This window comes from Phyllopteryx taeniolatus, chromosome 15, assembly GCF_024500385.1.
Source record: "Phyllopteryx taeniolatus isolate TA_2022b chromosome 15, UOR_Ptae_1.2, whole genome shotgun sequence".
In the NCBI taxonomy this organism is placed as follows: domain Eukaryota; kingdom Metazoa; phylum Chordata; class Actinopteri; order Syngnathiformes; family Syngnathidae; genus Phyllopteryx; species Phyllopteryx taeniolatus.
In genome coordinates this window covers 1,472,482-1,499,991 of record NC_084516.1, presented here as the reverse complement: position 1 = coordinate 1,499,991, position 27,510 = coordinate 1,472,482, and the positions used below count along the sequence as shown (strand labels likewise).

Genomic DNA, 27,510 nt, shown 5'->3' with positions numbered 1-27,510 from the left:
TCCGCTCTCAGGGCCGCCCTACGTCGAGTACACGTGTCGCCACACGGTCCCCGCCATGCTGGGCGTGGCGCGCGCCTTCGGCCGCTACAGCAACACGGACGAGCCGCTGCTGTCCAAGCTGTTCCCGCGGCCGGCGGCGCCCCCCCTGACGGCGGCGGACGACAGCGACGCCGCACGCCGACGCTCCTTCAATGACTTCCGCTCCATCCTGCCCAGCTCCTTCCTCACCGTGTGCCCGGGGGACACGCTGAGGCACAAGAGCTCCTCCGTGTCCTCCGTGTCTCAACAGGTACAAACTGGATGGGCCTGAAAAAAAAAAACGGAAAAAAAGTCATGTAATGAGCAAAAAAAATAAATAAATACATTTTCTATATATACACACACACACGCACATTGTCGCCGTTGTTCAATCATTTGTTGTCAGGCCAGTCCCGAGAGGACGGGGCTGACCCCGAGCTCCCCGGCGGGCCCTTCGGCACCGTACTTTGAAGGTGAGCGGCGCTGTTTCAACCTACTATCCCTCATAATGCGGCAATGCCCGGCGGTTAATTGACCCCCCAAAAATGTTGCCCAGGCTCGTACCTTCCCGACGGCAGCTCCGTGGACCCGGACTACTACTTCTCCACCATCAGCTCCAGCTTCTCCGTCTCGCCTCTCTTCACCGGCAGCAGCTGCGGAGAGTTCCGCGTCCCCCTGGACACGCTCAGGCAGCTTCTGCACATGGTGGGCACGCGCCACGCACCAACGTGTGCGCGCGTGCCCACGCACGTCTTAATATGACGCGTCGTCGTCTTCAACAGGTGGAAGAAATGGTCTCGGAGTCGTTTTTAAAGTCGCTGGATGAAACCTTGGCAGAACTGTTGGAGGTATGACTGCCGCTTCACTGTTATTGAAATAGTCGAGTGGTGCCTTGAGATACGAGTTGAATTTGTTCAGGAAAAAAAGGTGCAATTTTCAGCAAATACTTTTAGTTTTAGTTTGTCAATGGCGAGTCACACCAAGAATGAAGAGAGAGGCTGTGTTTGAAATCATGCAATAAATGTTGTGTTCCTTTCCAAGTTGAGTCCCGGTCTTCACGTGTACTACAAAACCTTCAGTGACCCCCTCTACGTCGCCATATTCAAAATGCTCAGAGACACCCTGTACAACCTGAAAGGTAAGTCGTTGCCCTCCTCCGTTCTTCTTCGCCTCACGTCGGTATTCTGCCCGTCCTCCACCAAAAGACCTCCAGACGGACTTTGTGAAGGAAGTGCACGACTTTGTGCTGGAGCAGTTCAGCAGCAGCCAGTCGGAGCTGCAGAGGATCCTGCGCGACGTCGAGTACCTTCAGAGCGAGCTGAGCCCGCTCAAGATGCGCTGCCAGGCCAACGCCGCCTGCGTGGACCTGATGGTGTGGGCCGTCACCGAGGAGCAGGGTGAGAGCCTTCGCCGCCGGCTGACGGGAGGCGACCGAAGCTCATTTTGGCTCTCTTTCACGCAATCCGCAGGAGCCGAGAACCTTTGCGGCAAGCTGTCGGAGAAGCTGCAGTCCAAGACCTCCAGTAAAGTCATCATCGCGCATATGCCCCTCCTCATCTGCTGCCTCCAGGTAACAAGCGCTAACCGACTCCCCACGTTGAAAGTACTTGGCCCTGTTGGGAGTCGCTCCCTATTCACTATATAGTGCTCGAAATCGGCGGCCCCCGACCACCGGGCCAGCCCGCCGGCTGGCCGTGTCGGGAGACGGTGCTCCCCGCGCGCTGCTTGTCCGTTTGGAACACTCTGACGATCTCCTACGAATGAATGCGTGTGAACTTTTGTGTTTTGAATGCGTGTCCAGGGCTTGGGTCGCCTGTGCGAGCGCTTCCCAGTGGTGGCCCACTCCGTCACCACGTCGCTGAGGGACTTCCTGGTGGTGCCCTCTCCGGTCCTGGTCAAGCTGTACAAGTACCACAGCCAGTGCGCGCCCGGTGAGCGGCGGAACCCTCTGCGCTAAAACCCTCCTCTCTCGTGATTTTGTTGTCACATTTCTGTGGGGCCAATGATACATTACTCGTGCACTCACTGTAGTCGTCTCGCCACGCTGCAGTGTTTGCATATCTGTGGCCACTCATGCCAGAGTAGCATCTGCGCCATTTGCACACTGACTGAGGAGTATCTGCAACATTTGCACAATCGACATTGTGCCAGATTATCGCTCTACTCGTCGCTTTAAACTGCATCCACTCCTTGAAGTCTCGGCGCCCTTTGCACAATGCTCATTGCACCCGGACTATTGCGAGATTAGTCATTCCAACTGCTCTAAGTGCTAGAGGACTCTGCATCTTTTTGCACAATTGTCAAAAAAAAAATACAAAATTGTACCGGCATTTACCAGATAACTATTAACCCTTTATTGCTCAGTGACTGTTTTCATCAATGTCTTTCTGTCTCCAAAGCGTTCTCTGTCAACTGACTGTTGTCGTACTAGAGCGGCTCCAACTACCGGAGACAAATTCCCTGTGTGTTTTTCGGACATACTTGGCAAAATAAAGATGATTCTGATTCCTCAAGGAGGCGGGGAGATCAAGATCCACGTGACCAACGAGCACTCCCAGTCCACCCTCAGCACGAACCCGGGAAGCAAGAAGAGCCAGCCCTCCATGTACGAACAGCTGAGGGACATCTCCATCGATAACATCTGCAGGTGAGGTCTCACGCGCGCAGCGCACACATCGGCACGTCCGGGGCCAGCCCACGCGGCCAGAGGTCATGCTTGGGGTCGTTTCCCCCGCAGGTGTCTGAAGGCGGGGCTGACTATGGATAACGTTATCGTAGAAGCCTTCCTGGCCAGCCTGTCCAATCGTCTCTACATCTCCCAGGAGAATGACAAGTGGGTGAAGATCTGTTTGACGTCCTCTCGTGAAGAATCCAAACTCACGCTCGCTCTCCCGTGTGGCTCAGGGACGCTCACTTAATCCCGGACCACACCATCCGGGCTCTGGGCCACATCGCCGTGGCCCTGCGGGACACCCCCCGCGTGATGGAGCCCATCCTACAGATCCTGCAGCAGAAGTTCTGCCAGCCGCCGTCGCAGCTGGACGTGCTCATCATCGACCAGCTGGGCTGCATGGTCATCACGGGCAACGCGAGTGTCTCGGCGAAAATCCCCCGGTGCCGCTTGCCAAGAGCTAATGTGCTGACGTGCTTGTTGTGTTGTGTCCCTCCAGCAATACATCTACCAGGAAGTGTGGAATTTGTTCCAGCAGATCAGCGTCAAGGCCAGCTCCATGGTCTACTCCACCAAGGACTACAAGGACCACGGATACAGGTGGCCTTTGGTGCTTTGTGAGATACTTCTAGGTTAGGGCAGTGGTTCTCAAACTTTGATTTGAGTGGAGTCATCAAGTAATCGGATACGAAATGATTTGAAGCGCTCGGTTATGTTGTCCCGGATGACACGGCCGTGGTGTCTCGTGTGCGCAGACACTGCTCACTGGCCGTCATCAACGCTCTGGGCAACATCGCGGCCAACCTGCAGGCCGAGCAGATGGTGGACGAGCTGCTGGTCAACCTGCTGGAGCTTTTCGTCCAGCTGGGCCTGGAGGGCAAGAGGGCCAGCGAGCGGGCGGCGGACAAAGGCCCGGCTCTCAAGGTCCGCTTTGATTTGATCGCAACACCTTACCGCGCTCACCGCTTTATTGTTCTTGTTCAGTTTGAACCATAAACATGAAATGCACACTTGAATTGAGTTTTTAGTTCTAGTTGAAGACATGTTTTGGTCGCTTTTGTCATCCTCCTGTTATATTGTTTTATTCTGCAGGCATCGAGCAGTGCTGGCAATCTGGGCGTCCTCATCCCGGTCATCGCAGTGGTGAGACTTGAAGTTGGCATTAGCCGGAATGTGTCTGCAGTGCTATTTAGGGCCTGAGCACCAGGAAGGCCATCTTGAAATTGCTCCGCTTTCTCAGAAACTCAACAAAGTCGGTAGCGCCCCCCAGAATTCTTTGAAAATTCAGCCCCTGCAGTCACTTTGACTTGGCAACATGAAATTTAGTCGACGTGTCTATCGTGGGTAGTACCACAAAAAAGTCTTGAAGCCTTGCCCCAGAAGACACAGGAAGTCAGCCATATTGGTCGTTTTATGCTCCGCTCTGTTCAGCCATTTCCAGGCGTCCTTCAAAGACAAACTTTTTTTGTCCAAACGCTGCCACGTTTTAACCACCTATTTCTTTCGTGATCAGCTGACGAAAAGGTTGCCACCGATCAAGGAGGCCAAACCACGCCTGCAGAAGCTCTTCCGGGACTTTTGGCTCTACTCTGTGGTCATGGGCTTCGCTGTGGAAGGCTCAGGTAAGACTCTGTTCCTCGTCCTCTTGGTTTCCCTTATAAAGACTGCGCCTCCCCACGATATTGTAGGTCTGTGGCCTGAAGAGTGGTACGAGGGCGTGTGCGAGATCGCCACCAAATCGCCGCTGCTGACGTTCCCGAGCGGCGAGCCTCTCCGCTCCGAGCTGCAGTACAACTCCGCGCTCAAGAACGACACGGTCACGCCGGTACGATGACATAAACACTCCAGTTGACACGTGCCTCTCGTACTCATTGACACGACTTTACCACCTCGCTTTTTTCGCCCCAGGCGGAGCTGAACGAGCTGCGCGGCACCATCATCAACCTGCTGGACCCGCCTCCAGAGGGCGCCGCGCTCATCAACAAGCTGGACTTCGCCATGTCCACGTATCTGCTGTCTGTTTACAGGCTGGAATACATGAGGTGGGTGCGCACACGTCTCCGAGCCTGACGGACTTGAAAGTCGCTGTCGTGTTGTTTACCATCAGGATGCTGAATTCGCTGGACTCGGAACGCTTCCAGGTCATGTTCCGCTACTTTGAGGACCGAGCCATCCAGAAGGACAAATCGGGTAAGCGCCCATTTTCAAGCCACAAAATATTGATGCACCAAACATTTGTTGGATTGTGTCGTGTTGCTCGCAGGCATGATGCAGTGTGTAGTCGCTGTCAGCGACAAAGTCTTTGAAGTCTTCCTGCAAATGATGATTGAGAAAGTAAGATCACGCAAAACATGATATTTCTCCTCTTACATCCTCACATTAGTTTAACAATCCTGTAAAGTCAATTCCGATATTTCCTTCTAAATCCCTTGCACAAATAATTGCTGAAAACGTGCAAAGATGGAGAACTGTGTAATAGTCAGTTGGGGAGCTGTAGTGTTTTTTAACCATGTCACTTTTTGGGCGTGGCTAAAACGGCGCCCGGTAATGCCCTCGGGCCCCGCCCAATTATCCGCAGATTCATCGATTATGAAATTAATCATTACTTGCATCCCTAGTTGTCTTGAATAGCGTTGATGAGTGCTGATACTCCGGCACTGATATCAAGAGTATGTTTCCTTTTTTCAGGCAAAAACCAAAGCGCACGAAGAGGAGCTGGAGCGCCACGCCCAGTTCCTGTTGGTCAACTTCAATCACATTCACAAGAGGATCCGCAGAGTGGCCGATAAATATTTGTCCGGGCTGGCCGAAACGTGAGTACGGACAGACAGACAGACGGCGCGGCCTCGCCCGCCAAATCATTCTGCCAACTTAATGTCTGTCCTCTTTGGCTTTGTCCTCAGCTTCCCTCACCTGCTGTGGAGCGGCCGTGTGCTGAAGACCATGCTGGACATCCTGCAGACGCTCTCACTCTCGCTCAGCGCCGTAAGTCACCACCACAGCGCAGCTCCTTTAGATTGAATCGCTCGTGATTCGAATGATTTTTTTTTTTTTTTCTATTTTCACATGGCGTTAAAAAAATGTCAATGTGTCTGATTATTTTGTTATTTCATTAGCCTAATAGCGTAGTTGCCAAAGTCAGATTTTAACGTTTTCGGCAAAAACACAATGGATTCCCGTGGACTGGATGACATACGTAAAGAAAAAACACAAATTTTAGCAAGGACATTGGTATTTTTATTGTATTGTGATAGTAGGTTAAAAATGACTTAGCCTAACCATTTGTCAAGGTTTGGTAACGACCATTAGTAACGCTACAGTCTGGTCAATGACTACCATCCGTCAAAGGATCCATCAACTGTATCATATCAAGGACACACTTTACTGAAGTACGATAAAGCGGGATTTTTTTTTTTTTGCGGGGGGGGGGGGGGGGGTTTCGATTAAAAAACAAATGACAAAATAATTGGTCACTTTTTCCTCTTTTGATTTTTGATTGGCAATTAAAAATGGCAAGAATGACTGATAGACGGATTAGAATGTTCTTGTCGTGCTCACGTTCACATTTACGCTGCAGGACATCCACAAGGACCAACCTTACTATGACATTCCGGACACTCCGTACAGGATAACCGTTCCTGATACCTACGAAGCCAGAGAGGTGAGCTGCTTTTATTGTATTTGATCCTTTTGGTTTTATTTCAAAGGGACTTTACACATTATTGCTTTTACAAGTATACTTTCTAGTCCTGCCGGCTGGAGATGGTGTTCTACTAGTGAGTACTTGATAGGAAAACCAAACTTTCTGTACTCAAATTAACAAAGCAGAAAGCATTAAGGACATGAAATACAAAAAGTAACGCGAAAGAACACAAAATTCAAGAAAATGTGACGAAGATCTGCATATGTCCAGTATACTGTATAAAGACCTCCACCACATAACTGCAAATTGTCCTCTTCATGAGTTCACACATTCATTGCTGTCATCCTCTCTGATGTGTCTCTCTGATTGTAGAGCATCGTAAAGGATTTTGCTGCTCGCTGTGGAGAAATCCTGAAGGAAGCCATGAAATGGGCTCCGTCTGTCACCAAATCCCACCTGCAGGTAACAACATGGACCCTGTGGATGTTCACAGCGATGGATTCATCTCACTCATTTTCTGGCGGCCACACGTATGTTTTGTAGGTAACGTTGTCTTAAGCCGTCTTTCCTTCTTTTCAAGGAGTACTTGAACAAACATCAGAACTGGGTGTCGGGTCTGTCGCAGCACACGGGCCTGGCCATGGCCACGGAGAGCATCCTGCACTTTGCTGGCTTTAACCGACAGAGCACCACGCTAGGGGTTGGTCCCAAACACTCAGTGCTTTGCTTTGTTCATGACCAATGATTCATTTAGCGTCATTGTCTGTTTTAAATTGAATTGATAGTTGCGGTTCAAAGTAAATGGAAGAGTGTAAAGTATCAAGAAGAGAGCCTTGTGGGACACCTTAGAACCACATTGACCAATTGACAGGAAATTTGGTGGACATGACTATCATTAGGCGGCACGGTGGAAGACTGGTTAGAGCGTCTGCCTCACAGTTCTGAGGACGGGGGTTCAATCCCCGCCTGTGTGGAGTTTGCAGGTTCTCTCTGTGCCTGCGTGGGTTTTCTCCGGGCTCTCCGGTTTCCTCCCACATCCCCCCAAAACATGCATGGTAGGTTCATTGAATACTCTAAATTGCCCGTAGGTGTGAATGTGAGTGTGAATAGTTGTTTGTTTCTATGTGCCCTGCGATTGGCTGGCAACCAGTTCAGGGTGTACCCCGCCTCCTGCTGGGATAGGCTCCAGCTCTCCCGCGACCCTAGTGAGGATAAGCGGCTCAAATAATGGCTGGACTATCATTACAGGAGTGAACAGGAAGTCGGCCCTTTTGGTTTGAGGCAGCCAATTTGTGCAAAATCCAAGGCTCATACTTTGAGCAACTCTCATGAGGGAATTTGCCAACGTGAGCCCCAGTCTCAGGCAACCATCCTAGACAGATGGTCGACGCTAAATTGTGAAGGTTTTTGTCTAATGTGTGGCTTCAGAATTCGATGAAAAAAATAAACAATTTCAAGGATTCGCCATGACAAGAAAAAGGGGTGTCATGGCCCGTTTTCCAGATTTCCCTTGTATTTGTCTGGAATTAATAATGTCATTCCTTACGTCTCCCTGCAGTCCACTCAGTTGACGGAGAGGCCAGCCTGCGTGAAGAAGGACTACTCCAACTTCATGGCCTCCCTCAACCTGAGGAACAGATACGCAGGAGAGGTCAGCAGACCGTCCGTCGATCACCACAATGCACCTTCGAGCCCGAGGCTGATTGTTCCTCATTTCCTGTCTGTAGGTATCGGGCATGATCCACTTCGCCCAGGCGGTGCGGGGCCAGCCGGACCTGGGCCGGCTGATGGTCAAGCAGATGGGAGAGGCTCTGGACTTGGCCCAACCCGAGGGCTTCACTGAGGCAATGTTCAAGCTGGCCGCATTGCTCATCAGCAGCAAAGGTGCACTGATCGTCATCCTCGATACTCAAACTGGGGGCCCTCAACTCCTACGGGTCTGCGAGCCATAGCTTGGGGGTCCGAAAAATATTTTGAAATGTTGTATTATTATTTATTTTTTAAAGTGTGGGTCTTTACAAATGACCGGCGTGCAAATAAACAAACATAGTTGACGAATTCCTGAAGCGCTGATATGATTGTGACGTATGATCCCATAAGTGCGACATTCCTGCATCAACTCACTTCAACATAGTTCCTTGGCACCAAGATGCCACAAGATGACGGCAAAGCACCAGTTTTGTCGAGCTGAAGCTCTACAACTCACTTCAACAGTTCGTTGTTACCAAAATGCCACAAAATGATGGCAAAGCACTACTTTTGTATGTTTTTGTTTGTTACTTGTCTATTTTTCTCAAAAATAGCCAACTTTTTAATTCCTGTTACATTTAGGGGTACACTAGGCATTTATGTTGAATTATCGTAAGGATTAAGAAGAGTTCTATAGACAGATTTCTCCTTTGTAAAGGCCTTTTCACACTGCACTTGGCAAAGCGTCTGACGCCCTTGACTTTCCCATTGATTGTGTCTGCGCTGAGGGGGCGGCGGTGCGTTTTGCCGTGGCGCGGCAACGCAGTCGGCGGCTCACTCTCTGCGTCACGCCCTTGAACAGAAAAATGTTCGAGTCTAGAGGCCCGTCGCGGCGATGGCAGAAAGCTCCTTCAATCGGACGGGGGCTGGCGGCGTGATTTCTGACTGCTATTTTGGCAGACTTGTACTGTGGACGGCAAGAGGGAAATGGCGGAAAGCATCATAATTGTGGTGTCCCACTAGCGCAAACTTTGGGACAATAGAAAAATTATCGATTTTTTTTTTTTTTTTTGCTGCTGCGTCAACTCCTACTCCTTAAAATAAGCAAAGTTAGGGCTTTTTTCCCCCCCAACAATGACAAATACATATTCCCGAGTTGCGGTCCACCCAGTGAGGTACGCGTCCCGACTTCCTTGTAGGCTGCTACGTCAGCACTTCCTTATATGGGCATTGTCCGCAATTTCCACAACGGGCGGCAGTTTTCTTTGTGACCTTTCACACTGAGCAAGTGCAGTTTGAAAGGGCCTAAAGGACCCAACAAGTGTGAGAACCTCTGCTCTACACCACATTTGCTCCTTGCATAAGATCTGATGATCGTGTGTGTGTGCGTGTAGAATGCGACCCCCAGCTGCTGCACCACCTCTGCTGGTCTCCTCTCAAGATGTTCACCGAGCACGGCATGGAGACGGCCATCGCCTGCTGGGAATGGCTGCTGGCTGCACGTGTTGGTGTGGAAGTACCGGTACAAAAATCAAATAAAGTCTCCTTTTTTGTGTCCTTAAGTGTAAATACAGTGGCACCTTGCCTCACGAGTACCCCAATTTATGGGTCTTTGGGGTTAAATTAAACTCGTCAGCCTCGGCACCGCTGTCCTTGTGCGTTGCAGTTCATGCGGGAGATGGCGGGAGCGTGGCAGATGACGGTGGAGCTGAAGATGGGCTTGTTCTCCGACGCCCAGCAGGAGGCCGACCCCCTGGCGGCGTCTGAGGAGAGTCAGCCCGTCCCCTGCCCGCCTGACGTCACCCCGCACCACATCTGGATCGAGGTCCGCCCGTCGGCCTCTTGTAGCGCCACCTTCGCCTTTCTTCCGCCTCACGCTTTCCGTCGCTTCGTACGCAGTTTCTGGTGCAGAGGTTCGAGATAGCCAAGTACTCCAGTGCCGACCAGGTGGAGATCTTCTGTAGTTTGCTCCAGCGCTCGCTGTCTCTCAACGTGGGCGGGGCGAAGAGTAACCTCAACCGACACGTCGCCGCCATCGGACCTCGCTTCAGGTTGTGTAACGTGGAGCTCCCCGCTCTATAGCCTAATTCTGCCGTTTCTAGCAATCTTTTGGGGTTTTTACTGGATACGTTTCACAGTCGGGATGCACTTTTCAGCCTTCCATTGAATGCCAGAACATTAAAACACTGACACAGGAACTGCTGTCAGCCACACCTCACGCCAAGACACTTACATGCCACCCCCTCTTAAAGGCACATGCTGCACAGACACTACAATACGTACAGTTTTTACTATACACGTTTTGCTAGCAATATTTTAATTGATGGAAATCATGAAAAGTAAATAGTAAGGGGCAGCGATGCTTCATCAAGTAACCAATCAGAATACAGTAATTCGATCACAAAAAAAAAGGTCCAAATCTGTGCCTCGATTCTTCGCTGGGATCATTTTGCCACACGGACTTACGTTAGTGCAGTCGCACACGTTATAAGCGCATCAACCACGAGCTGCCCGTGGCCGCAACTCACGCCGAGTCACTCAACACGACGGCCACATCACTCGCCAGGCCAGGCCCCGCCTTTGAAAGCCACGGAACGACAACTATACGTGTGCTTCATGTTGATGTGTGTTTGGCGTGTTTTGTTTTGTGCTGCAGGCTGCTGACGCTGGGCCTGGCTGTACTTCACTCTGACATCATAACCAACGCCACCGTTAGGAACGTGCTCAGAGAGAAGATCTACTCCACGGCCTTTGATTACTTCAGGTACACGCGTGTAACTAAAGTTGTACCTTCACTCACGAGTGACCCACCTTTCCAGTTAGGAGAAAATTGGAGTTACACAAATCAGATTCTGGGTGAAATGAAAACAAAAATCGAGGAATTAAGGTACTGTAATGCCCTCGCATGTGGGCAAGGAGAGCCAAACATTCACTAACGCCATTTCTCAAACAGGACAGTAAAACACACAAATCCATGAAATGAAAACACAGTCACTCTTGGGTCTCTCACAAGGCCGCAAAAAATAAATCATGTTGCCTTTGTTTCATGATTGAGACAACACTGCGCCCCAAAACTGAAGGCAAAATGTTCGGCTCTTGCCCCGGTGGCTTGCTGGAGTCCATGCATTCATTCTGCTAAGGGTGATAAATGACATTTATTACGATTCATGCGGGTATGCTCAAAGCCATCTTTGTTCTGAGGGTATAATATTTTTTCTAATTAAGACATGCATTTGTAAATTATTAGTGATTTTGTTCTTGTTATGGCACAATATGGCACATATAAAATAAAACAAAGAAATGTGTTTTTTTTGAAAACATGATTTACCCCTACTTATTGAAAAAGTATTTTTTTTTTTTTAGTTTAAAAAAATGCAATTATAATGGGCATCAATTATCTTCGGTCCGTTCCCTATCTCCCGCAAATAGCGGGGGTCCGCAGTACGACTAGATTGTGTTACAAGCTGGCTCACAAATTCAATTTGTAAGTCAAGGTACATCTGTTTAACTTAATCCAAGTTTTTATCAGCAACAAGCACACAAATAAGTGACTCGTACCTGAAGTAAGGCCGGCATGTGTTCCGTCTGCAGCATGTCTCCAAAGTTTCCCACCCAAGGTGACAAGCGCCTGCGCGAGGACATCAGCGTCACCATCCGCTTCTACGCCAGCATCCTGTCGGACAAGAAGTACCTGGCGGCGTGCCACCTGGTGCCCCCCGGTGAGCTTGGTACCACCCCGGCCCCGAGCACGCTCTCTGCCGGGATATTTGGATCGCTTATCGTGTCCAGCACTTCTCCGATATCCATCTTAAGTAAGCCTCAGCGGTGGCGGCGGCCTGCGGCGTGCGGCGGGAGCATGCGTGTACGTACGCGTGGCAAATTTGATGCTTTGCTCAGTCCTCACCGTGCTGCTCATAGATCTACACCGTCTAGATCAGTAATTCCCGACCACTGTTTGCCGTGACAGTTCATTTGTTTGAAAATTAGGATTTATTGACTTCAAATATATCTTTGTTCACGTACGTATGCCAGCAATGTATAGTGACAAGTGTCAAAAACAACTGATTTTGAATTCCCATCCCGAGTCAGGATTATGTTCAAATATATTTTCTCCAACTATATTTAAGTTACCTATTAAAAGCTTACCTTCAATTTGTAAATTCCTGGTTTATTCCCATTTATTGCTCTTAATTCCCATGGAAAGTTTGAAAATTCGCTGAATTTTGCAACCGTACAGAAAAATGCTAACGGGCACAGATTTTACACTGAGAAAGTAAAGCTGCGAGTAAATGGAGACAAAATTACAATTGTAGTGCTGTTTAAATACTTTTTGTGACATTTTAGTTTGGTGGTGTGTCGTGAAATGTGTCTAATAAATACAGTATGTGCTTTGGCTCAGTAAAGGTTGGGAAATACTGGTGTAGATATTCAGTAAGTGAAACGTATGTAGGTCATTTGCCTGCTTTTGGCCTCGGGTTTCATCACAGTCGGGTTTTCCTCTTCAAAATGTTCACTTTATTCCGTAAAATTCTTTGAGCAGCAGTGGGGAAATAAAGCACAAGTTTGTCATTTGTATTGAGATGCACTACTCCTCATCATGTCAGCCTACCCGCCAAACCCCCTTTCTCCTCAGTTCATCAATGTGCAAGAAAGTACAACTTGAACATCAGCGCTTCCGAATCCTCCTCTCATCATTTCCTGACGCGCCCCCTGAGAGAGACTCATTGTCACAGCCTTAAAAATTCTCAACTCATCCCTCCATCATCTCCATCATGTGTGGATGCTGCAGCACTCAAATGAGCCACTGCTCACCCCTCTAGTGCATGGCCAATGCCAAGTGAGGCATGTTGCCACGACGACCGTGAGCAGAGCTAAAGGGTTGGGATAAGGCGAGTGTGTAGAAAAAAAGCCAACGCCCAGTAAAAGTGGATTGTATTTTCACTCATGGCTGCGCTTCATCACCAAGCTGCCGTTACATTTCAACTCGTGTAGCGGATCTATTCATGCGGCGCAAATGATTTGATTAGTTGAATAATTTCACACTGGAAAGCTGGGCAGGGACTTCAGAGATCCAACTATGTGTATATCAACAATTCAAATGTCAACATTATACTGTATACATCCTCTTTAAACTGAATAGAGAGGTGCAGTTTAGAGGAAACTGAAGAAAACGGAAGGGTTCAAAAGCAGAGCCTTGTGGGACACCACAAATTGCAGTTCAGTTTAATGTCTTAAAAATTATTTGAGTCAATGCTTAGATTTTTTGAAGTGGTGTCATGGTTCATGGGAGTGTGTGGTCCGGGATGAAGCTAGTAAAACAGAAGTGTTTGTATTTTCACTGGTGGAGGCAGCACTTTGTCACTAAACCACCCAATTACACTTGTCAATTAGTGTGGCATATGTGGTGGTCACATCGCAAAGATTTAATTGGTTGTCTAATTTTCACACTAGAATTGTGGGCTAGCACTCCAGAGACCCAACGACAGTACACTACCATTCAAAAGTTTGGGGTCACCCAGACAATTTTGTCTTTCATGAAAAACATACTACTACGAAGTTTTCGGGTCACTTAAAAAAATTCCTCACTTTTGAAAGAAAAGCCCTGTTTTTTTAACCACATTAATAATAGCTAGACTGTATTTCTGATTAATTTAATGTTATATGCATGATAAAAAAAAATTGCATTTCTTCAAAGAATGAAGACATTTCTAAGTGACCCAAACCTTGTGAACGGTAGCGTATTTGTATACAAGCTATTGAAATGTCAGTTTTCCATAATGTCCCCTTTGACCTGAAAAGAGAGGCGGAGTTCAGAGGAAAACTGAAAAAAAAAAACGTAAAGGCTCTAAAGCAGAACCTTGTGGGACACAACACATTGCAGTTCAATAGAATGTCTTTAAAGTTCTTCGATTCAATGCCAAGGTTTATTGAACTGGTTTGGTGGTTCATTAAACCTGAAAGGCTCACGAGCAGAGCCTTGTGGAACACCAAACATCGCAGTTCGATTTAATATCTTTAAAGTTCTTTTAATCAATGCCAATGTGTATTGAACTGGTTTAGTGGTTCATGCGAGTCGAGGAAGCGCGGTTCAGGGCGAGCATGTAAAGCCCAACATCTCCATCATCACTCATGTGGATGCTGCCATGTTGTTACTGTTGTTGTGTTGTTGTTGTGTTTTGGTCTAAATGCGCGTTCATGTGATGACTGACAGACAACCAGGATCCGTCGCTGAACAGTTTGTCGGTGATGAATGCCGCCGACATGCGCAGTAACGTCGACTCCAGCGCTCGCTCGCAGCAGAGCAGCCAGGGATGGATCAACACGTACCCACTTTCCAGCGGCATGTCCACCGCATCCAAGAAATCTGGTAGGGTTTGGTTTGATTACGGATACATTTGCCCTAGTTTCAAACCCTAAACTGAAAATCAAGACCTTAGCCCTGATTTCAAATTCACCCTTCTGGAAACCCTCACCCTGGCTTGAAACCCTAACCTTGGCCTCAACCCCTAATTTGAAATAATTATTTAAGACCCTAACCCTGTCTTAAATTTGTACCCTTGTTTTAAACCCAAATCCCAATTTGAAACCTTAACCCTGATTTGAAAGTCGAAGTTGAGGCTCTTACTTGAGTCTTTGATGAGAAGAAGTCCAGCATGTGACAAAAACATGTCTCGCAGGAGCGTCCAAGAAGAGCAACAGAGGGACGCAGCTCCACAAATACTACATGAAGCGCAGGACCCTCCTGTTGGCTCTGCTGGTGAACGTCCTCGTCCGCTTTTTAACCGGCTCTTTCGTTTCCCTCCTTGAGCGAGCGCCTCGTTTTCCTTTGACGTGTCCAGGCGAGCGAGATCGAGCGCCTGAGCACGTGGTACAACCCGCTGTGTACCCAGGAGCTGGCCATCGCCACCGAGCAGTCGGTGGAGACCAGCATCGCCAACTGGCGGTCCAAGTACATCAGCCTGACTGAGAAGCAGTGGAAGGACAACGTCAACCTGGCCTGGAACATCGCGCCCTACCTCGCCATGCAGCTGCCCAGCAGGTTGCCGGAATTAATACATCATAGGATTTGTAAAACGGACGGATCAGCCAATCCATTTGTAAATGAGAGAAAAAGGAGTTCAAATGTGCATGCAAGATACAGGGTGTCCACAAAGTCTCCTTACAATTTAGTTTTAGATTGACTTATTATTAGTTGAACTAATATAGAGATATTTTCAATGAGGGGGGAAAAAAACTTCATTATCTACTCTGCATTTTCTCATAGTTTCCAAGGACGTCTCTCTTTATTTTTCTTTTGTAAACATTGGTTAAATGGATTGGTTACATGATTAAAAGACTTAATGGAAATTTAATACAGTACTTTCTTTCAATTAAACAAATAAGTTCTGATCTGGCATTATTTTTGATTTACAATGAATTTACCAAACGATGAGAATTGATCAAAAATTGTTAAATATGTAGAATTCTGGCGGCACGGTGGCCAACTGGTTAGCACATCTGCCATATAGCTTTAATTATTTACACAAAATCAATTAACAAGTTGTTTAAAAAATGAATAGATTTTCATTACACAATTTTAGGGGGAAAAGGCTTAATTAATTCAACAAATATTACAGGAAATCAGGAGTGGGCAAACTATTGTTAAAATATACAATATGTAATATAGTACATTTCATATCTTAAATTGTATTTCTAACTAACTTAATCATAATTCATTTAACAATAAAATGAATTGCAAAATGTAAACTAGTTTTATTTCTTATCACAACAAATCAACTAACCAATTATTCAGTTAGATTCAAGCATAAATACACTTGAATGAACCACTTTCAGGGAGTAAAAAAAAAGGCAAAATAACTCGACAGCTGCGCTTTTCTCGCCAGGTTCAAGAACGACGCCATCACGGGCGAGGTGACCCGGCTGGTGCGTTTGGATCCCGGTGCCGTTAGCGACGTTCCAGAAGCCGTCAAGGTGCGACCACGTCTGCCACTTGAGCCAAAAGCCTTCGCAGTTCGGAATTTCCCCACTTATTTCCTACTCTCGAATGACTACATAGTTCACAAAAACATCCACTGTATAAAAGCTCCGTAGCAGGCCAAGTTAGTCCCCAAAATGTCCACTGAAAATCCCTTTGTAGTGTTGAGCAGCGACTGCGTTCCGAATCATTCGCTCATTCCCGACTCCCTCATCACTACAAAGGGATTTTAAAAGTACTCTTTTTGTTGTTGTTGTTTGTTTTTCAAATGTGTGTGTGTGCGCGCATGTGTGTTGGTTTTGATAGTTCCTGGTGACGTGGCACACCATCGACGCCGACTCTCCGGAGCTGAGCCACATCCTGTGCTGGGCCTCCGCCGACCCGCCTACGGGCCTGTCCTACTTCAGCAGCATGTACCCGCCGCACCCGCTCACCGCGCAGTACGGCGTCAAGGTGCTGCGCTCCTTTCCTCCAGTGAGTTGCGTGCTTCCGTTTCCTTCCCGTAAACTCCAACGAATGCTTCCTCATCGGCGGGCTCATCAGTGGGAGGGTTTTCTTTCTTCCCCCCTACAGGACGCCATCTTGTTCTACATCCCGCAGATTGTACAAGCACTGCGCTACGATAAGGTATTTATGTATGCATGTATGTTAAGGTACGGTTGAAGGATGTGGGTGGTAAAAACAATTTCAAATAGAGAGTACCGTATTTTTGCGACCATAAGGCGCACGGTATTAAAAGGCGTAGTCTCAGTTACGAGGTTTATTTCTGTATTTAACACATACATAAGGTGCACCGTATTATTGGGCGCAGGCATGGTGAAACATAGGCTAGCTTAAAACATACGGTAGCATGCATGCTAGCGTATGTTTTTAAAAAGGCAGCGGGAGCGAAACGGAGTTTGTTTGTACTTTATTGAAGTATTTAACAATGTACTCACGTTATTTTTTTATCAATCCTCATCCACGAAGCCATCAAAGTCCAAAGTAGCTTTAGCAGGGACCCCCAGACTTCCCTCTCCCCAGCCACTTCATCCAGCTCTTCCCGGGGGATCCCGAGGTGTTCCCAGTCCAGCCGAAAGTAGTAGTGGCGTGTCCCGGGTCGTCCCCGGGGTCTCCTCCCGGTGGGACGTGTCGCTGAGCAATAAAGGGTTGCTAGTTATCTGGTAATGCTGGTACAATTTATGTATTTATTTATTTTTTGACAATTGTGCAAAAAGATACAAAGTTCTCTAGCAATGAGAGCAGTGCGAATGACTAATCTCGCAATAGTCCAGTGCAATGACCATTGTGCAAAGGGCGCCGAGACTTAATAGACAATGTCGATTGTGCAAATGTTGCAGATACTACTCAGTCGATTGTGCAAGTAGTGCAGATGCTACTCAGGCACACGAGTGGCCAGTATTGGTCAACAACAGATTTGCAAATAGTACAGCGTGGCGAGACTACTACAGTGAGTGCACGGGTAATATAATTGGCCTGACAGAAATGTGACCACAAACACAAGACAAAAGAAAATTGGCAGCATGTTGCAATGGAATTGTAAGTTAGCTGTTTAAGAAGTTACTTTAAGAAATGTATATATAATACACTAATAATATATTTTAGGCACAGGTTTGATTATCATTTTAGAAAAGATGGTAAAACAGTATCATGAGTATGATGATGTTTTTGTTGCCATGCATTGCAAATCCTAGGTCAAGTGTAGGTCTCCTGAGAATATGTTCCACTCGCGCGCCTTGACCAGAATCAGAATCAGAATCATCTTTATTTTGCCAAGTATGTCCAAAAAAACACACAAGGAATTTGTCTCCAGTAGTCGGAGCCGCTCTAGTATGACAACAGACAGTCAATTGGCAGAGAACACTTTGGAGACATATCTCTGTACGAAATTATTTATTAACTGTTATTATAAATGCTGTATATAATAAATGGTTCATCATAGTAAATACCTCAGGTATATGAATACATCTTGTATTATACTTTAGTATGTATTATCTTGATTAACATTATTTGTGGATTAATTGAAATAAACGTCTGACAATATTAAAAGAACACCTTTCTCCCCTTTGAAAAAAAGTATTATTGTTTATTATTATTATCATCATTTATTTGTGAAAACATGATGTGAAAAGATGTCATTAAAAATGACAAAACTTGATGACTTATGGCTATTAACCACCTGGTACTCTTTGCAATTGAGTAAATAAATTCCCCAGCCAGTAAAATATACCGTGTTCCCTTGCTATTAGCAAAAATCTGCAAATCAATGACAGCCCGCACAAAGGGGTTTTTAATTGCGTATGAATTCCACAAGACGGCGGCAAAGCACTTAAAACGGAGAGGATCATAAAGCATCAACGTGGACATGCATATAGCATGTACATAATTATGAGCCCGTGTTACATAAAAACATGTATTCAGTAGTTAAATTACTCAACACAAGCAAACCACCTTCACTTAAGGCTCATCGATAATATTGCTAGCATACTAGCCTAAACACCAAGATTCCGCCAGATAGCGCTAAAGTATTACTATAATTGCTTTGGCTTGAGCAAACAAACTGTGAGATTTTCAGCGAATAACAGATGCTAGCTTCCCCCAAAAATCTACGAATGCCGAACCTCAAATATGCACGGTTTCACCATACAACGTAACGAGCATTGATGTGTGCCTAGATGGGTTACGTGAGGGAGTACATCCTGTGGGCCGCGCAGAAGTCCCAGCTCCTGGCCCACCAGTTCATCTGGAACATGAAGACCAACATCTTTATGGATGAGGAGGCGCACCAGAAGGACCGTAAGTTTAACTAAATAAATAAATAAACATTACCCTATTATTGTTTATTTACCTGAGCGTCCTATTGGCTGGTGGCTGTGTCAGCTGACATCGGGGATCTGCTCGAGCAAATGGTGGAGGAGATCACAGGATCGCTGTCGGGTCCGGCCAAAGACTTCTACCAGCGAGAGTTTGACTTCTTCAACAAGATCACCAACGTGTCGGCCATCATCAAGTAAGGAAACAACCAAAATTTCACATCACTGTTATCGTGACGGCGGCAGGGTGACCGACTGGTTAGAACATCTGCCTCACAGTTCTGAGGACCGGGGTTCAATCCCCGGCCCCGCCTGTGTGGAGTTTGCATGTTCTCCCCGTGCCTGCGTGGCTTTTCTCCGGGCAATCCGGTTTCCTACCACATCCCAAAAACATGCATGCTATGTTCATTGAAGTCTCTAAATTGCGCCTAGGTGTGAATGTGAGTGCGAATGGTTGTTTGTTTGTGTGTGCCCTGCGATTGGCTGGCAACCAGTTGAGGGTGTACCCCTCCTCTCGCCCGATGATCGCTGGGATGGGCTCCAGCACGCCCGCGACCCACGTGAGGAGAAGCGGCTCAGATAATGGATGGGTGGATGGATGTTATAGTGACCTAAATTTTCAGTATTGTCATGATATTACGCATGCAAAATGTTTTTGAAAAATCAACCTACACCTCTCCCAAAATGTTGTAAAAAAAAATAAAATAAAATAAATTATTTTTTAAAAAATTTTAAATCCATCCAAAAAAAAAAAAAAAAAACGCTAATTTTTGGACCATCCATCCATTTTCCACAGCGCTTATCCTGGTTAGGGCCACAGGGCGCCGGAGCCTATCCCAGCTGACTTGGGCCAAAAGGCGGTCTACACCCAGAACCGGTCGCCAGTCAGTTGCAGGGCACATATAGACGCGGACAACCATTCGCACTCACATTCACACGGTCACTGAGTGGGAACTGAACCCACGCTGCCCGCACCAAAGTCAGGCGTTGTGGACCACGGCACCATCAGTGACCTCATTTTTGGACCATTTTTTAAAATAATATAAATAGTACTCTAAAGTATTGTACTATATAAAAACATCTAGTAATAACAATCACATAAAGTGTAAGTAATTAAACAGTGTTTTCATCATGATTTCATGCTTCAATTCAATACGTAAGACGACAGTGACAGTATCGAATAATAGCGGGACTTTATCGAAACATTACAGTCTTCCCCCACTCTTGGCTGGGGACAATAGCGAAAATCGACGAGTACTTGACGCCCCCCAAAATGTTTAGAAGTGCCTACAGATGCCATAAGATTAATTTGAACAAAGAGCAATGATAAGAATAATATTTCAAGCAATTTTTACAAGGGGCGAATCTTTGGGTGATGTTTCAGGCCAATTCCCAAGGGGGAGGAGAGGAAACGGGGCTGTCTGAAGGCTCTGTCCGATATCAAAGTTCAGCCAGGTAACGTCAGGATCATTGCTGCTTTTTTAAAATTTATTATTATTTTTTTTTTTAAACAACATTAGGGTGAAAAATGTCCCTCTCCCCACTTATGTACATGCTAGGCTGTTACCTGCCCAGTAACCCCGAGGCCATCGTTCTGGACATTGACTACAAGTCTGGAACCCCCATGCAGAGGTAAGAACATTCCCCAAAGTCATATTTCGCAATTAGTTGTGCCACAACCTCAAGGAAAAATTACACGTTTGGGCAGTCATCGCTTGCTAGACAGAATTCATCCCAAAGTCCAATTCATGAAAAGTCAACTGGAATGAAATGGATGATTAATCATAATGATATCATCACAGGGCGGCACGGTGGCCGACTGGTTAGAGCGTCAGCCTCACAGTTCTGAGGACCCGGGTTCAATCCCCGGCCCCACCTGTGTGGAGTTTGCATGTTCTCCCCGTGCCTGCGTGGGTTTTCTCCGGGTACTCCGGTTTCCTCCCAAATCCCAAAAAAATGCATGAATTGGAGACTCTAAATTGCCCGTAGGCATGACTGTGAGTGCGAATGGTTGTTTGTTCCTATGTGCCCTGCGATTGGCTGGCAACCAGTTCAGGGTGTACCCCGCCTCCTGCCCGATGACAGCTGGGATAGGCTCCAGCACGCCCGCGACCCTAGTGAGGAGAAGCGGCTCAGAAAATGGATGGATGGATGGATATCATCACATCCGGCATCATGAGGGGCTTTGATGTCGACTCAAATTGAATTCACACTTTTGTGAAGGAACTGTTGATGTGAGTTGAGGACTGTACTCCGAACTACCGTATCTCCGAAGTGAGTTGAGGTACTTCATTTAGACATAAAAATGGTTTGGCCCCATCATGAGCCCAAGGAACTACATTGAAGTGAGTTGAGGAGCTCCATTTAAACAGAAGTGGTTCTTTGCCACCATATTGTGAAATATTGGTGCCAAGGAACTATGTTGAAGTAAGTTGAGGAGCTTCATATAGACAAAAGTAGTACTTTGGCCGCATCACGTGACATCTTAATGCCAAGGAACTGTTTAAGTAAATTGAGGCGCTACATTTAGATACAAGTAGTTCGAGCTATGTTAGAAGTGAGTTGAAGAACTTCATTTTGACAAAAGTGTTTCATTGCCGCCATCTTAGGAACTATAATAAAGTGAGTTTAGGAACTTCATTTTGATGAAAGTAGCGCTTTGCTGCCATCTGTCTCCGATATGTCTGTGCTCACCACAGCGCTGCCAAGGCTCCCTACCTGGCCAAGTTCAAGGTGAAGCGCTGCGGCGTGAGCGAGCTGGAGCGCGAGGGCCTCCGCTGCCCGTCCGACTCGCTGGACGACGACGAGGACAACCCGGACGGCGTGCGGCGGGTCTGCTGGCAGGCGGCCATCTTCAAAGTGGGCGACGACTGTCGGCAGGTAAGCCTCGCATTGCTCAAACGTCGAAGGTTCCTGTATGGCTTCGGTTATTATTGTTTTAATCTAAAAATCCAATTTTCAGTTTGACAGTGTTGTCTGTGTGCAGGATATGCTAGCGCTGCAGATCATCGGGCTCTTCAAGAACATCTTCCAGCTGGTGGGCCTGGACCTTTTCGTCTTCCCCTACCGGGTGGTGGCCACTGCTCCCGGGGTGAGACTCCCTGACAGTCTTGGCCTCCGGTTATCTGTGCTTTTTGGAGAACTGGAACGGATTAAGAGTATTTCCAATCACTTAAATGGGGAAAGAGAGTCTGAGAGAGATGTGCGTGTACACTTCCGATGTATTGGTTTTCAAAATCAAATCATCTCCAAGCTATTTAGTTTTAAAGGTAAATGATGGAAAATTATATTCTTTTGTCTTTTGGGATCATAGTTTGTGGTACGTTTATGGTTGAAATGATGAATACGGCAATTGTAAGCATTTCGGGGGGGGGGGGGGGGGGGGGGTTAATTGTGGGTTTTCACTATTGGCGGCAAGTCTTGGTCACCAAGCCGGCCGGGGGTCCGTCGGACTGACCGACTGATCTTCCTCAGTGCGGCGTGATCGAGTGCATCCCGGACTGCAAGTCCCGCGACCAGCTCGGCAGGCAGACGGACTTTGGCATGTACGACTACTTCCGGAACCAGTACGGCGACGAATCCACGCTGGCCTTCCAGAAGGTTCCGCACTGGAAATTCTTTCGTCACTTCAATTTTGCCGTTTTTTCTTTCACGTCCTATTTTCAAGGCGACATGTTATTGGAGCTTTTATTAAAACGCCTGGGAAGTGTTTTAGATTGTGGAAAATAAGCATCATCTGTCTCTCTTTGAATGGTTTGGATGCTCCTCAGGCTCGCTACAACTTCATCCGCAGCATGGCGGCATACAGCCTGCTGCTCTTCCTGCTGCAGATTAAAGACAGACACAACGGCAATATCATGCTGGACAGCAAAGGACACCTCATCCACATCGGTAAAGAAAAAGGAGAACTTCAAAACTTTCTGCAGAACTTTTAAATGGGCTGTCTGTAAACCAGATTTGTTAAGGCTTTATTGCGTGTTAAGCTTGTCTTGTGGGCCTATTTCAAACTTTGGCTTCAACGCAATAGGAAGACTTACAACACCTCTTGCTAAAATGCTAGCAGCTGGCATAAATTGTATCGAGATAGCAACCCGAGTAAAGAACGTGCTAAGGCACATTGATAAGGAATCGACATTTTTCCCCGCGTTAGCGTACTGTTTGTATCCAACGAGAAGTGACACGATGATCGTTAACCACCGACACAATGCAGCTAGCATGTACACCATTGTGAACCCACGTTACATAAATGATTTGTAATTTATTGGTCTTCTCCCTGCAGACTTCGGCTTCATGTTCGAGAGCTCGCCGGGCGGCAACCTGGGCTGGGAGCCCGACATCAAGCTGACGGACGAGATGGTGATGATCATGGGCGGCAAGATGGAGGCCACGCCCTTCAAGTGGTTCATGGAGATGTGCGTGCGAGGCTACCTGGCCGTGCGGTAGGAAAACGCCCCCTCCACGGTTGGCGGCGGAATGCTCGCGTTTTTGTTTCAAATGTGGGCGTGTCCTTGCAGTCCCTACATGGACGCGGTGGTGTCTCTGGTTACTCTCATGCTGGACACGGGACTGCCGTGCTTCAGAGGACAAACCATCAAACTCCTTAAGTGAGTTATGGAAAAAAACAAATGACTGCTGATCTTAAAATAAGCACTGATTTTCTTTTACAAATACTCGCCAGAGGCAGTGGAAAAGTTGCTAAGTTGTCAACCTTGTGCTTCTCTGTTCCTCGCCATGTTGTTAGTGTATGGAATGCACATAAGCAGGGATGCGATTTGAACGACAGAAGCCGCAAAAAATACAAAATACTGTTTTTCTCTCTCTGCCAATCAGAGGCAGGTTTAATCCTCAGATGAGCGAGAAAGAGGCGGCGGCGTTCATCATAAAGGTCATCCAAAGTTGCTTCCTCAGTAGCAGGTAAGCTAACGTAGCCTAGCCTAACGCTTCCTGGACTACAACACGCCTCACATATCTCCGCTATTAGCTGTCTTATTTTTTTCTAACATTGATGTATTCAAATGATTTCTTTATTCTTTTTTTTTTTTACGATTCAGGATTTTGAATATTTATTGTCACAATGTACAATGAATTTTATTCATTTATCTCGGTTAACAATAATTATGAAATATATTAGTATAATATACAAATATATAATCATATAAATAATAAATATATCATTTTATCTATTTCATTCAATAATTTCTTATTTAGTTATTATTAAACTTATTCTAAATAATACAATTAAAAATGAGTGATTTATTTCCTAATTAAAAGAAAGTTTTACATTCATATTTGTAATTCGTTTTTAACTATAATCTACAAATATTTGTTGCATTAATTTAGATTTTTTTCCCCCCCTAAAATTGATTGATTAAAATGTACAGTATTTATTTTTATTCATGTATTTATTTAGCTCCGACAAAAATGGTTAATAGTAATTATTATTAATTATGATATTGTTCATTAAATGACAACTTTGGTCAAATAAACATTCAAATATGTATATTTAAGTTTTTTTATTCATTATTAAATGCTTTAATTTAATTCATCATGAATGATACAATTTAAAAATGAGAAGGAAATATTTTACTCTTAAAAGAAACTATTTTACATACACATTTTTAGCAACTTTTTAGCTCAACTATGAATTAAGTCATAGTAATACTTGCTGCATTACTTTTGCCTTAAAATTGGTTAATTACATTATATTTATTCCATTATTTTTTTTTTCAATTCATTAGTGAATTGATTAAGTTAATTAATTGAAATAAACCATTGTACATATTTAAATATTTGTAAATGGTGTTTGATAATTGGTTAATGGGTGAAACCAATTGTAAAACATAAAATTACAAAAGGGAAAAAATGATTTCATCATTAGAAGAGCCTAATTTATGTATTTTATATGTCGATTTTTTTTTTTTTTTTAATTTGCATTTATTTATTTACTCATCTGTGAATGTTTCTTTAAAAAAAAAAAAAAAAAAAAAAAAAAAAAAAGGTTTGTCCTCTCCTGTGCAAACCCGTTTTCCCTTGGCTTGGCTGCAGGAGCAAGACGTACGACATGCTGCAATATTACCAGAACCAAATTCCCTACTGACCTCGCCGCGGCCCCGGCAAGACGGCGGCGCAATAACTCCAAGCACGATAGGAATCTTTTAGCCCTTTCCCAAGAGAGCTGTTTGAAATCACCCTTTAAGTGTTTATCGTCATCATCGTCCTCACTCGAGTGCACTTTATTTCTCGCAGTATTCAGATATTAGCATCAAACAATCTGCAGTGTTTTTAAGTGTGTATATCATGTTTGTATTATTTATCAGGCCACAAGAACAAATCCTCAGTGACGTGTTACATTCCGCAGCGGCATTCTGGGAACTTCGGGAGATAAAATCAGAGTATCAGCGGTTGTTGTTTTTTTTAAGCCGCGTCTAGCCCAGTGTTTCCCAAACTTTATCGAACCAAGGCAATTTTAAATTTGAAAATCGACATTTTTATTAGCCCTCTTGGAATGGCTTTAACTATTATTAATCAATAATAATATTGAAAAACTGCAAGTAATTGACACCTCCCCTAAAAATTTTAATCAGTGCATATATGAATATTTTAAAGCGTAAATGTGCCACAAGCTATCCCAAAACATCCATCCATCCATCCATCTTCTTCACCGCTTATCTCCCTTGAATCCCGGTCCTCAGAACTGTGAGGCAGATGCGCCAACCAGTTGGTCACCGTGCCGCCTATCCCAAAATACTTCAAACTCATTTTACAAAATTACCCTTAAAAATAAATATATATAAGTATGCAGGGAGCCACTGCATTGTACATCCTCGACATCAATTACTACTTTCCTATTATCCAAGGCTTTGGAGCCACCTTGTGGCAACTTAACTCATCTACGCACGTACCAAAATACGCCCAAAAGCCGTGAATTGAACACATTTTCAGCGCATAACAGAGGATAAGTTTGACAAAAAAAAATGTGAAAACGTGAATTCTCAAATACTTGACTCCCTCTAGTGGCAGGTGAAAGAATGACTGAATTAAAAGTTCAAACTGTGCATCATGTTACAGTATCTTAAACTTTGTTTTAATCCGGTACAGTACAGGAACATCTCAATGAATTAGAATATAGTAGAAAAGTCCATTTATTTCAGCCCTCAAGGATGATATCAATTCATCCAACACTTAAAATTCCTGCCTAATTTCTGCATTAAAAGTCATTTATTTCAGCAAGACAATGCCAAAGCACATTCTGCACGTGTTACAGCAACTTGACTTCGTAGTAAAAGAGTGCGTGTGCCTGCAGTCCAGACCGGTCTCCCGTTGAAAATGCGTGGCGCATTATGAAACGTAAAATACGACAACGGAGACCCCGGACTGTTGAACGGCTGAAGCTGTACATCGAGCGAGAATGGGAAAGAATTCCACCTACAAAGCGTCAACAATTAGTGTCCTCAGTTGCCAAACCTTTATTGAATGTTGTTCAAAGACAAGGTGATGTCACACAGTGGTAAACATGACCCTGTCCCAGCTTTTTGGGAACGTGTTGCAGCCATCAAATTCTAAGTTGCTAAAAACAATCAAGTTGATCAGTTTGAACATTAAATATCTTGTCTTTGTAGTGTATTCAATTAAATATAGGTTGACTTCATTGGAATTGGGGTTGTATTTCAATTTTAAGTCCAATGCATTTGCGTATAATCCAATCCCAAGTATTTTTGGAAGTAGTATTTGATGTAAAAGAACCACTTCTGTACATTATTTGACTTCAGTAAATAATAAAACATTATTTTTCTTCAATAAATAAAAAATAAAACACTAATGAGGGCGGCACAGTGAAAGACTGGTTAGAGCGTCTGCCTCACAGTTCTGAGGACCGGGGTTCAAATCCCGGCCCCGCCAGTGTGGAGTTTGCATGTTCTCCCCGTGCCTGCGTGGGTTTTCTCCAGGTACTCCGGTTTCTTCCCACATCCCAAAAACATGCATGCTAGGTTAATTGAAGACTAATCTGCCCGCAGGTGTGTATGTGAGTGTGAATGCTTGTTTGTTTCTATGTGCCCTGCGATTGGCTGGCGACCGGTTCAGGGTGTACCCCGCCTTTCGCCCGGAGATAGCTGGGATAGGCTCCAGCACGCCCGCAACCCTTGTGAGGTTCAAGCGGTACGGAAAATGGATGGAAGGTTGGATGGATTAACCACTTTCTTGCGAATGTAGCGTCACTGCTAGCACAGTCAACTGTGTGTGCGTGTTGAACCTGTTTGAAAACATTCCTGGTGCGTGTGTCATGTGATAACTTCTCAAAATAAAAAGTAAAAAACAACAACAAAAAAGCCATGTCTTCCTTGACACGAGTGACCCTCGGTATGCAAAAAAAATAAACAAATCCATGTGCTGTTTTGAGGTTCATGTGAATGGCGGCTAACCCTGTTAGCAAAAGGGGGAAAATCTCCTTCACAAACAAGTTGTTTGTTGTGCACTTTCCCCGCTTCTTTTGCCAAAAGTCATCTGACGTGAAATGACCTTTAACACATCCTTCGTGACAACGTGTGCGTCCATATGTTTCACCTGGGAAATGTTTTTTTTGTTTGTTTTCAATGTTTGTTGGCTCATTCCACTACTGTGAGCAGCAACAAACACCTGTGGCTGATTTGAAAATAAAAACCTAATTGAAATCTTTCTAGAAGCTTCTTTCACTCTACTACGA

The 27,510-nt window shown here is 45.5% G+C and overlaps 1 protein-coding gene across 7 annotated transcripts in view; it reads left to right on the top strand.

Moving 5' to 3' along the window:
* pi4kaa (phosphatidylinositol 4-kinase, catalytic, alpha a) overlaps nucleotides 1-27,482 on the top strand; it is a 30,437-nt gene extending 2,955 nt beyond the window's left edge. The window contains exons 6-55 of one of the 7 annotated variants that reach the window (XM_061747173.1): nucleotides 12-226; nucleotides 275-289; nucleotides 425-491; nucleotides 575-723; nucleotides 801-866; nucleotides 1,060-1,156; nucleotides 1,224-1,415; nucleotides 1,488-1,588; nucleotides 1,820-1,949; nucleotides 2,533-2,665; nucleotides 2,756-2,851; nucleotides 2,923-3,106; nucleotides 3,189-3,289; nucleotides 3,445-3,613; nucleotides 3,782-3,832; nucleotides 4,203-4,311; nucleotides 4,378-4,514; nucleotides 4,598-4,731; nucleotides 4,797-4,879; nucleotides 4,953-5,023; nucleotides 5,378-5,502; nucleotides 5,593-5,674; nucleotides 6,267-6,350; nucleotides 6,705-6,794; nucleotides 6,913-7,032; nucleotides 7,891-7,983; nucleotides 8,060-8,216; nucleotides 9,416-9,543; nucleotides 9,688-9,846; nucleotides 9,921-10,072; nucleotides 10,678-10,785; nucleotides 11,613-11,833; nucleotides 14,233-14,388; nucleotides 14,699-14,778; nucleotides 14,861-15,060; nucleotides 15,905-15,992; nucleotides 16,303-16,470; nucleotides 16,570-16,623; nucleotides 18,672-18,792; nucleotides 18,877-19,006; nucleotides 20,194-20,264; nucleotides 20,369-20,441; nucleotides 21,509-21,689; nucleotides 21,796-21,900; nucleotides 22,284-22,409; nucleotides 22,580-22,700; nucleotides 23,089-23,248; nucleotides 23,324-23,413; nucleotides 23,640-23,723; nucleotides 24,808-27,482. In XM_061747173.1, the coding sequence (XP_061603157.1) occupies nucleotides 12-226; nucleotides 275-289; nucleotides 425-491; nucleotides 575-723; nucleotides 801-866; nucleotides 1,060-1,156; nucleotides 1,224-1,415; nucleotides 1,488-1,588; nucleotides 1,820-1,949; nucleotides 2,533-2,665; nucleotides 2,756-2,851; nucleotides 2,923-3,106; nucleotides 3,189-3,289; nucleotides 3,445-3,613; nucleotides 3,782-3,832; nucleotides 4,203-4,311; nucleotides 4,378-4,514; nucleotides 4,598-4,731; nucleotides 4,797-4,879; nucleotides 4,953-5,023; nucleotides 5,378-5,502; nucleotides 5,593-5,674; nucleotides 6,267-6,350; nucleotides 6,705-6,794; nucleotides 6,913-7,032; nucleotides 7,891-7,983; nucleotides 8,060-8,216; nucleotides 9,416-9,543; nucleotides 9,688-9,846; nucleotides 9,921-10,072; nucleotides 10,678-10,785; nucleotides 11,613-11,833; nucleotides 14,233-14,388; nucleotides 14,699-14,778; nucleotides 14,861-15,060; nucleotides 15,905-15,992; nucleotides 16,303-16,470; nucleotides 16,570-16,623; nucleotides 18,672-18,792; nucleotides 18,877-19,006; nucleotides 20,194-20,264; nucleotides 20,369-20,441; nucleotides 21,509-21,689; nucleotides 21,796-21,900; nucleotides 22,284-22,409; nucleotides 22,580-22,700; nucleotides 23,089-23,248; nucleotides 23,324-23,413; nucleotides 23,640-23,723; nucleotides 24,808-25,069 (6,089 nt within the window). In that variant the 3' untranslated portion in view covers nucleotides 25,070-27,482. Of the gene's footprint in view, nucleotides 1-11; nucleotides 290-424; nucleotides 492-574; nucleotides 724-800; nucleotides 867-1,059; nucleotides 1,157-1,223; nucleotides 1,416-1,487; nucleotides 1,589-1,819; nucleotides 1,950-2,532; nucleotides 2,666-2,755; nucleotides 2,852-2,922; nucleotides 3,107-3,188; nucleotides 3,290-3,444; nucleotides 3,614-3,781; nucleotides 3,833-4,202; nucleotides 4,312-4,377; nucleotides 4,515-4,597; nucleotides 4,732-4,796; nucleotides 4,880-4,952; nucleotides 5,024-5,377; nucleotides 5,503-5,592; nucleotides 5,675-6,266; nucleotides 6,351-6,704; nucleotides 6,795-6,912; nucleotides 7,033-7,890; nucleotides 7,984-8,059; nucleotides 8,217-9,415; nucleotides 9,544-9,687; nucleotides 9,847-9,920; nucleotides 10,073-10,677; nucleotides 10,786-11,612; nucleotides 11,834-14,232; nucleotides 14,389-14,698; nucleotides 14,779-14,860; nucleotides 15,061-15,904; nucleotides 15,993-16,302; nucleotides 16,471-16,569; nucleotides 16,624-18,671; nucleotides 18,793-18,876; nucleotides 19,007-20,193; nucleotides 20,265-20,368; nucleotides 20,442-21,508; nucleotides 21,690-21,795; nucleotides 21,901-22,283; nucleotides 22,410-22,579; nucleotides 22,701-23,088; nucleotides 23,249-23,323; nucleotides 23,414-23,639; nucleotides 23,724-24,807 lie in introns of all 7 variants that reach the window. The other 6 variants (XM_061747172.1, XM_061747174.1, XM_061747171.1 and 3 more) reach the window with 6 other exon arrangements.
* Nucleotides 27,483-27,510: the final 28 nt, after the last annotated feature.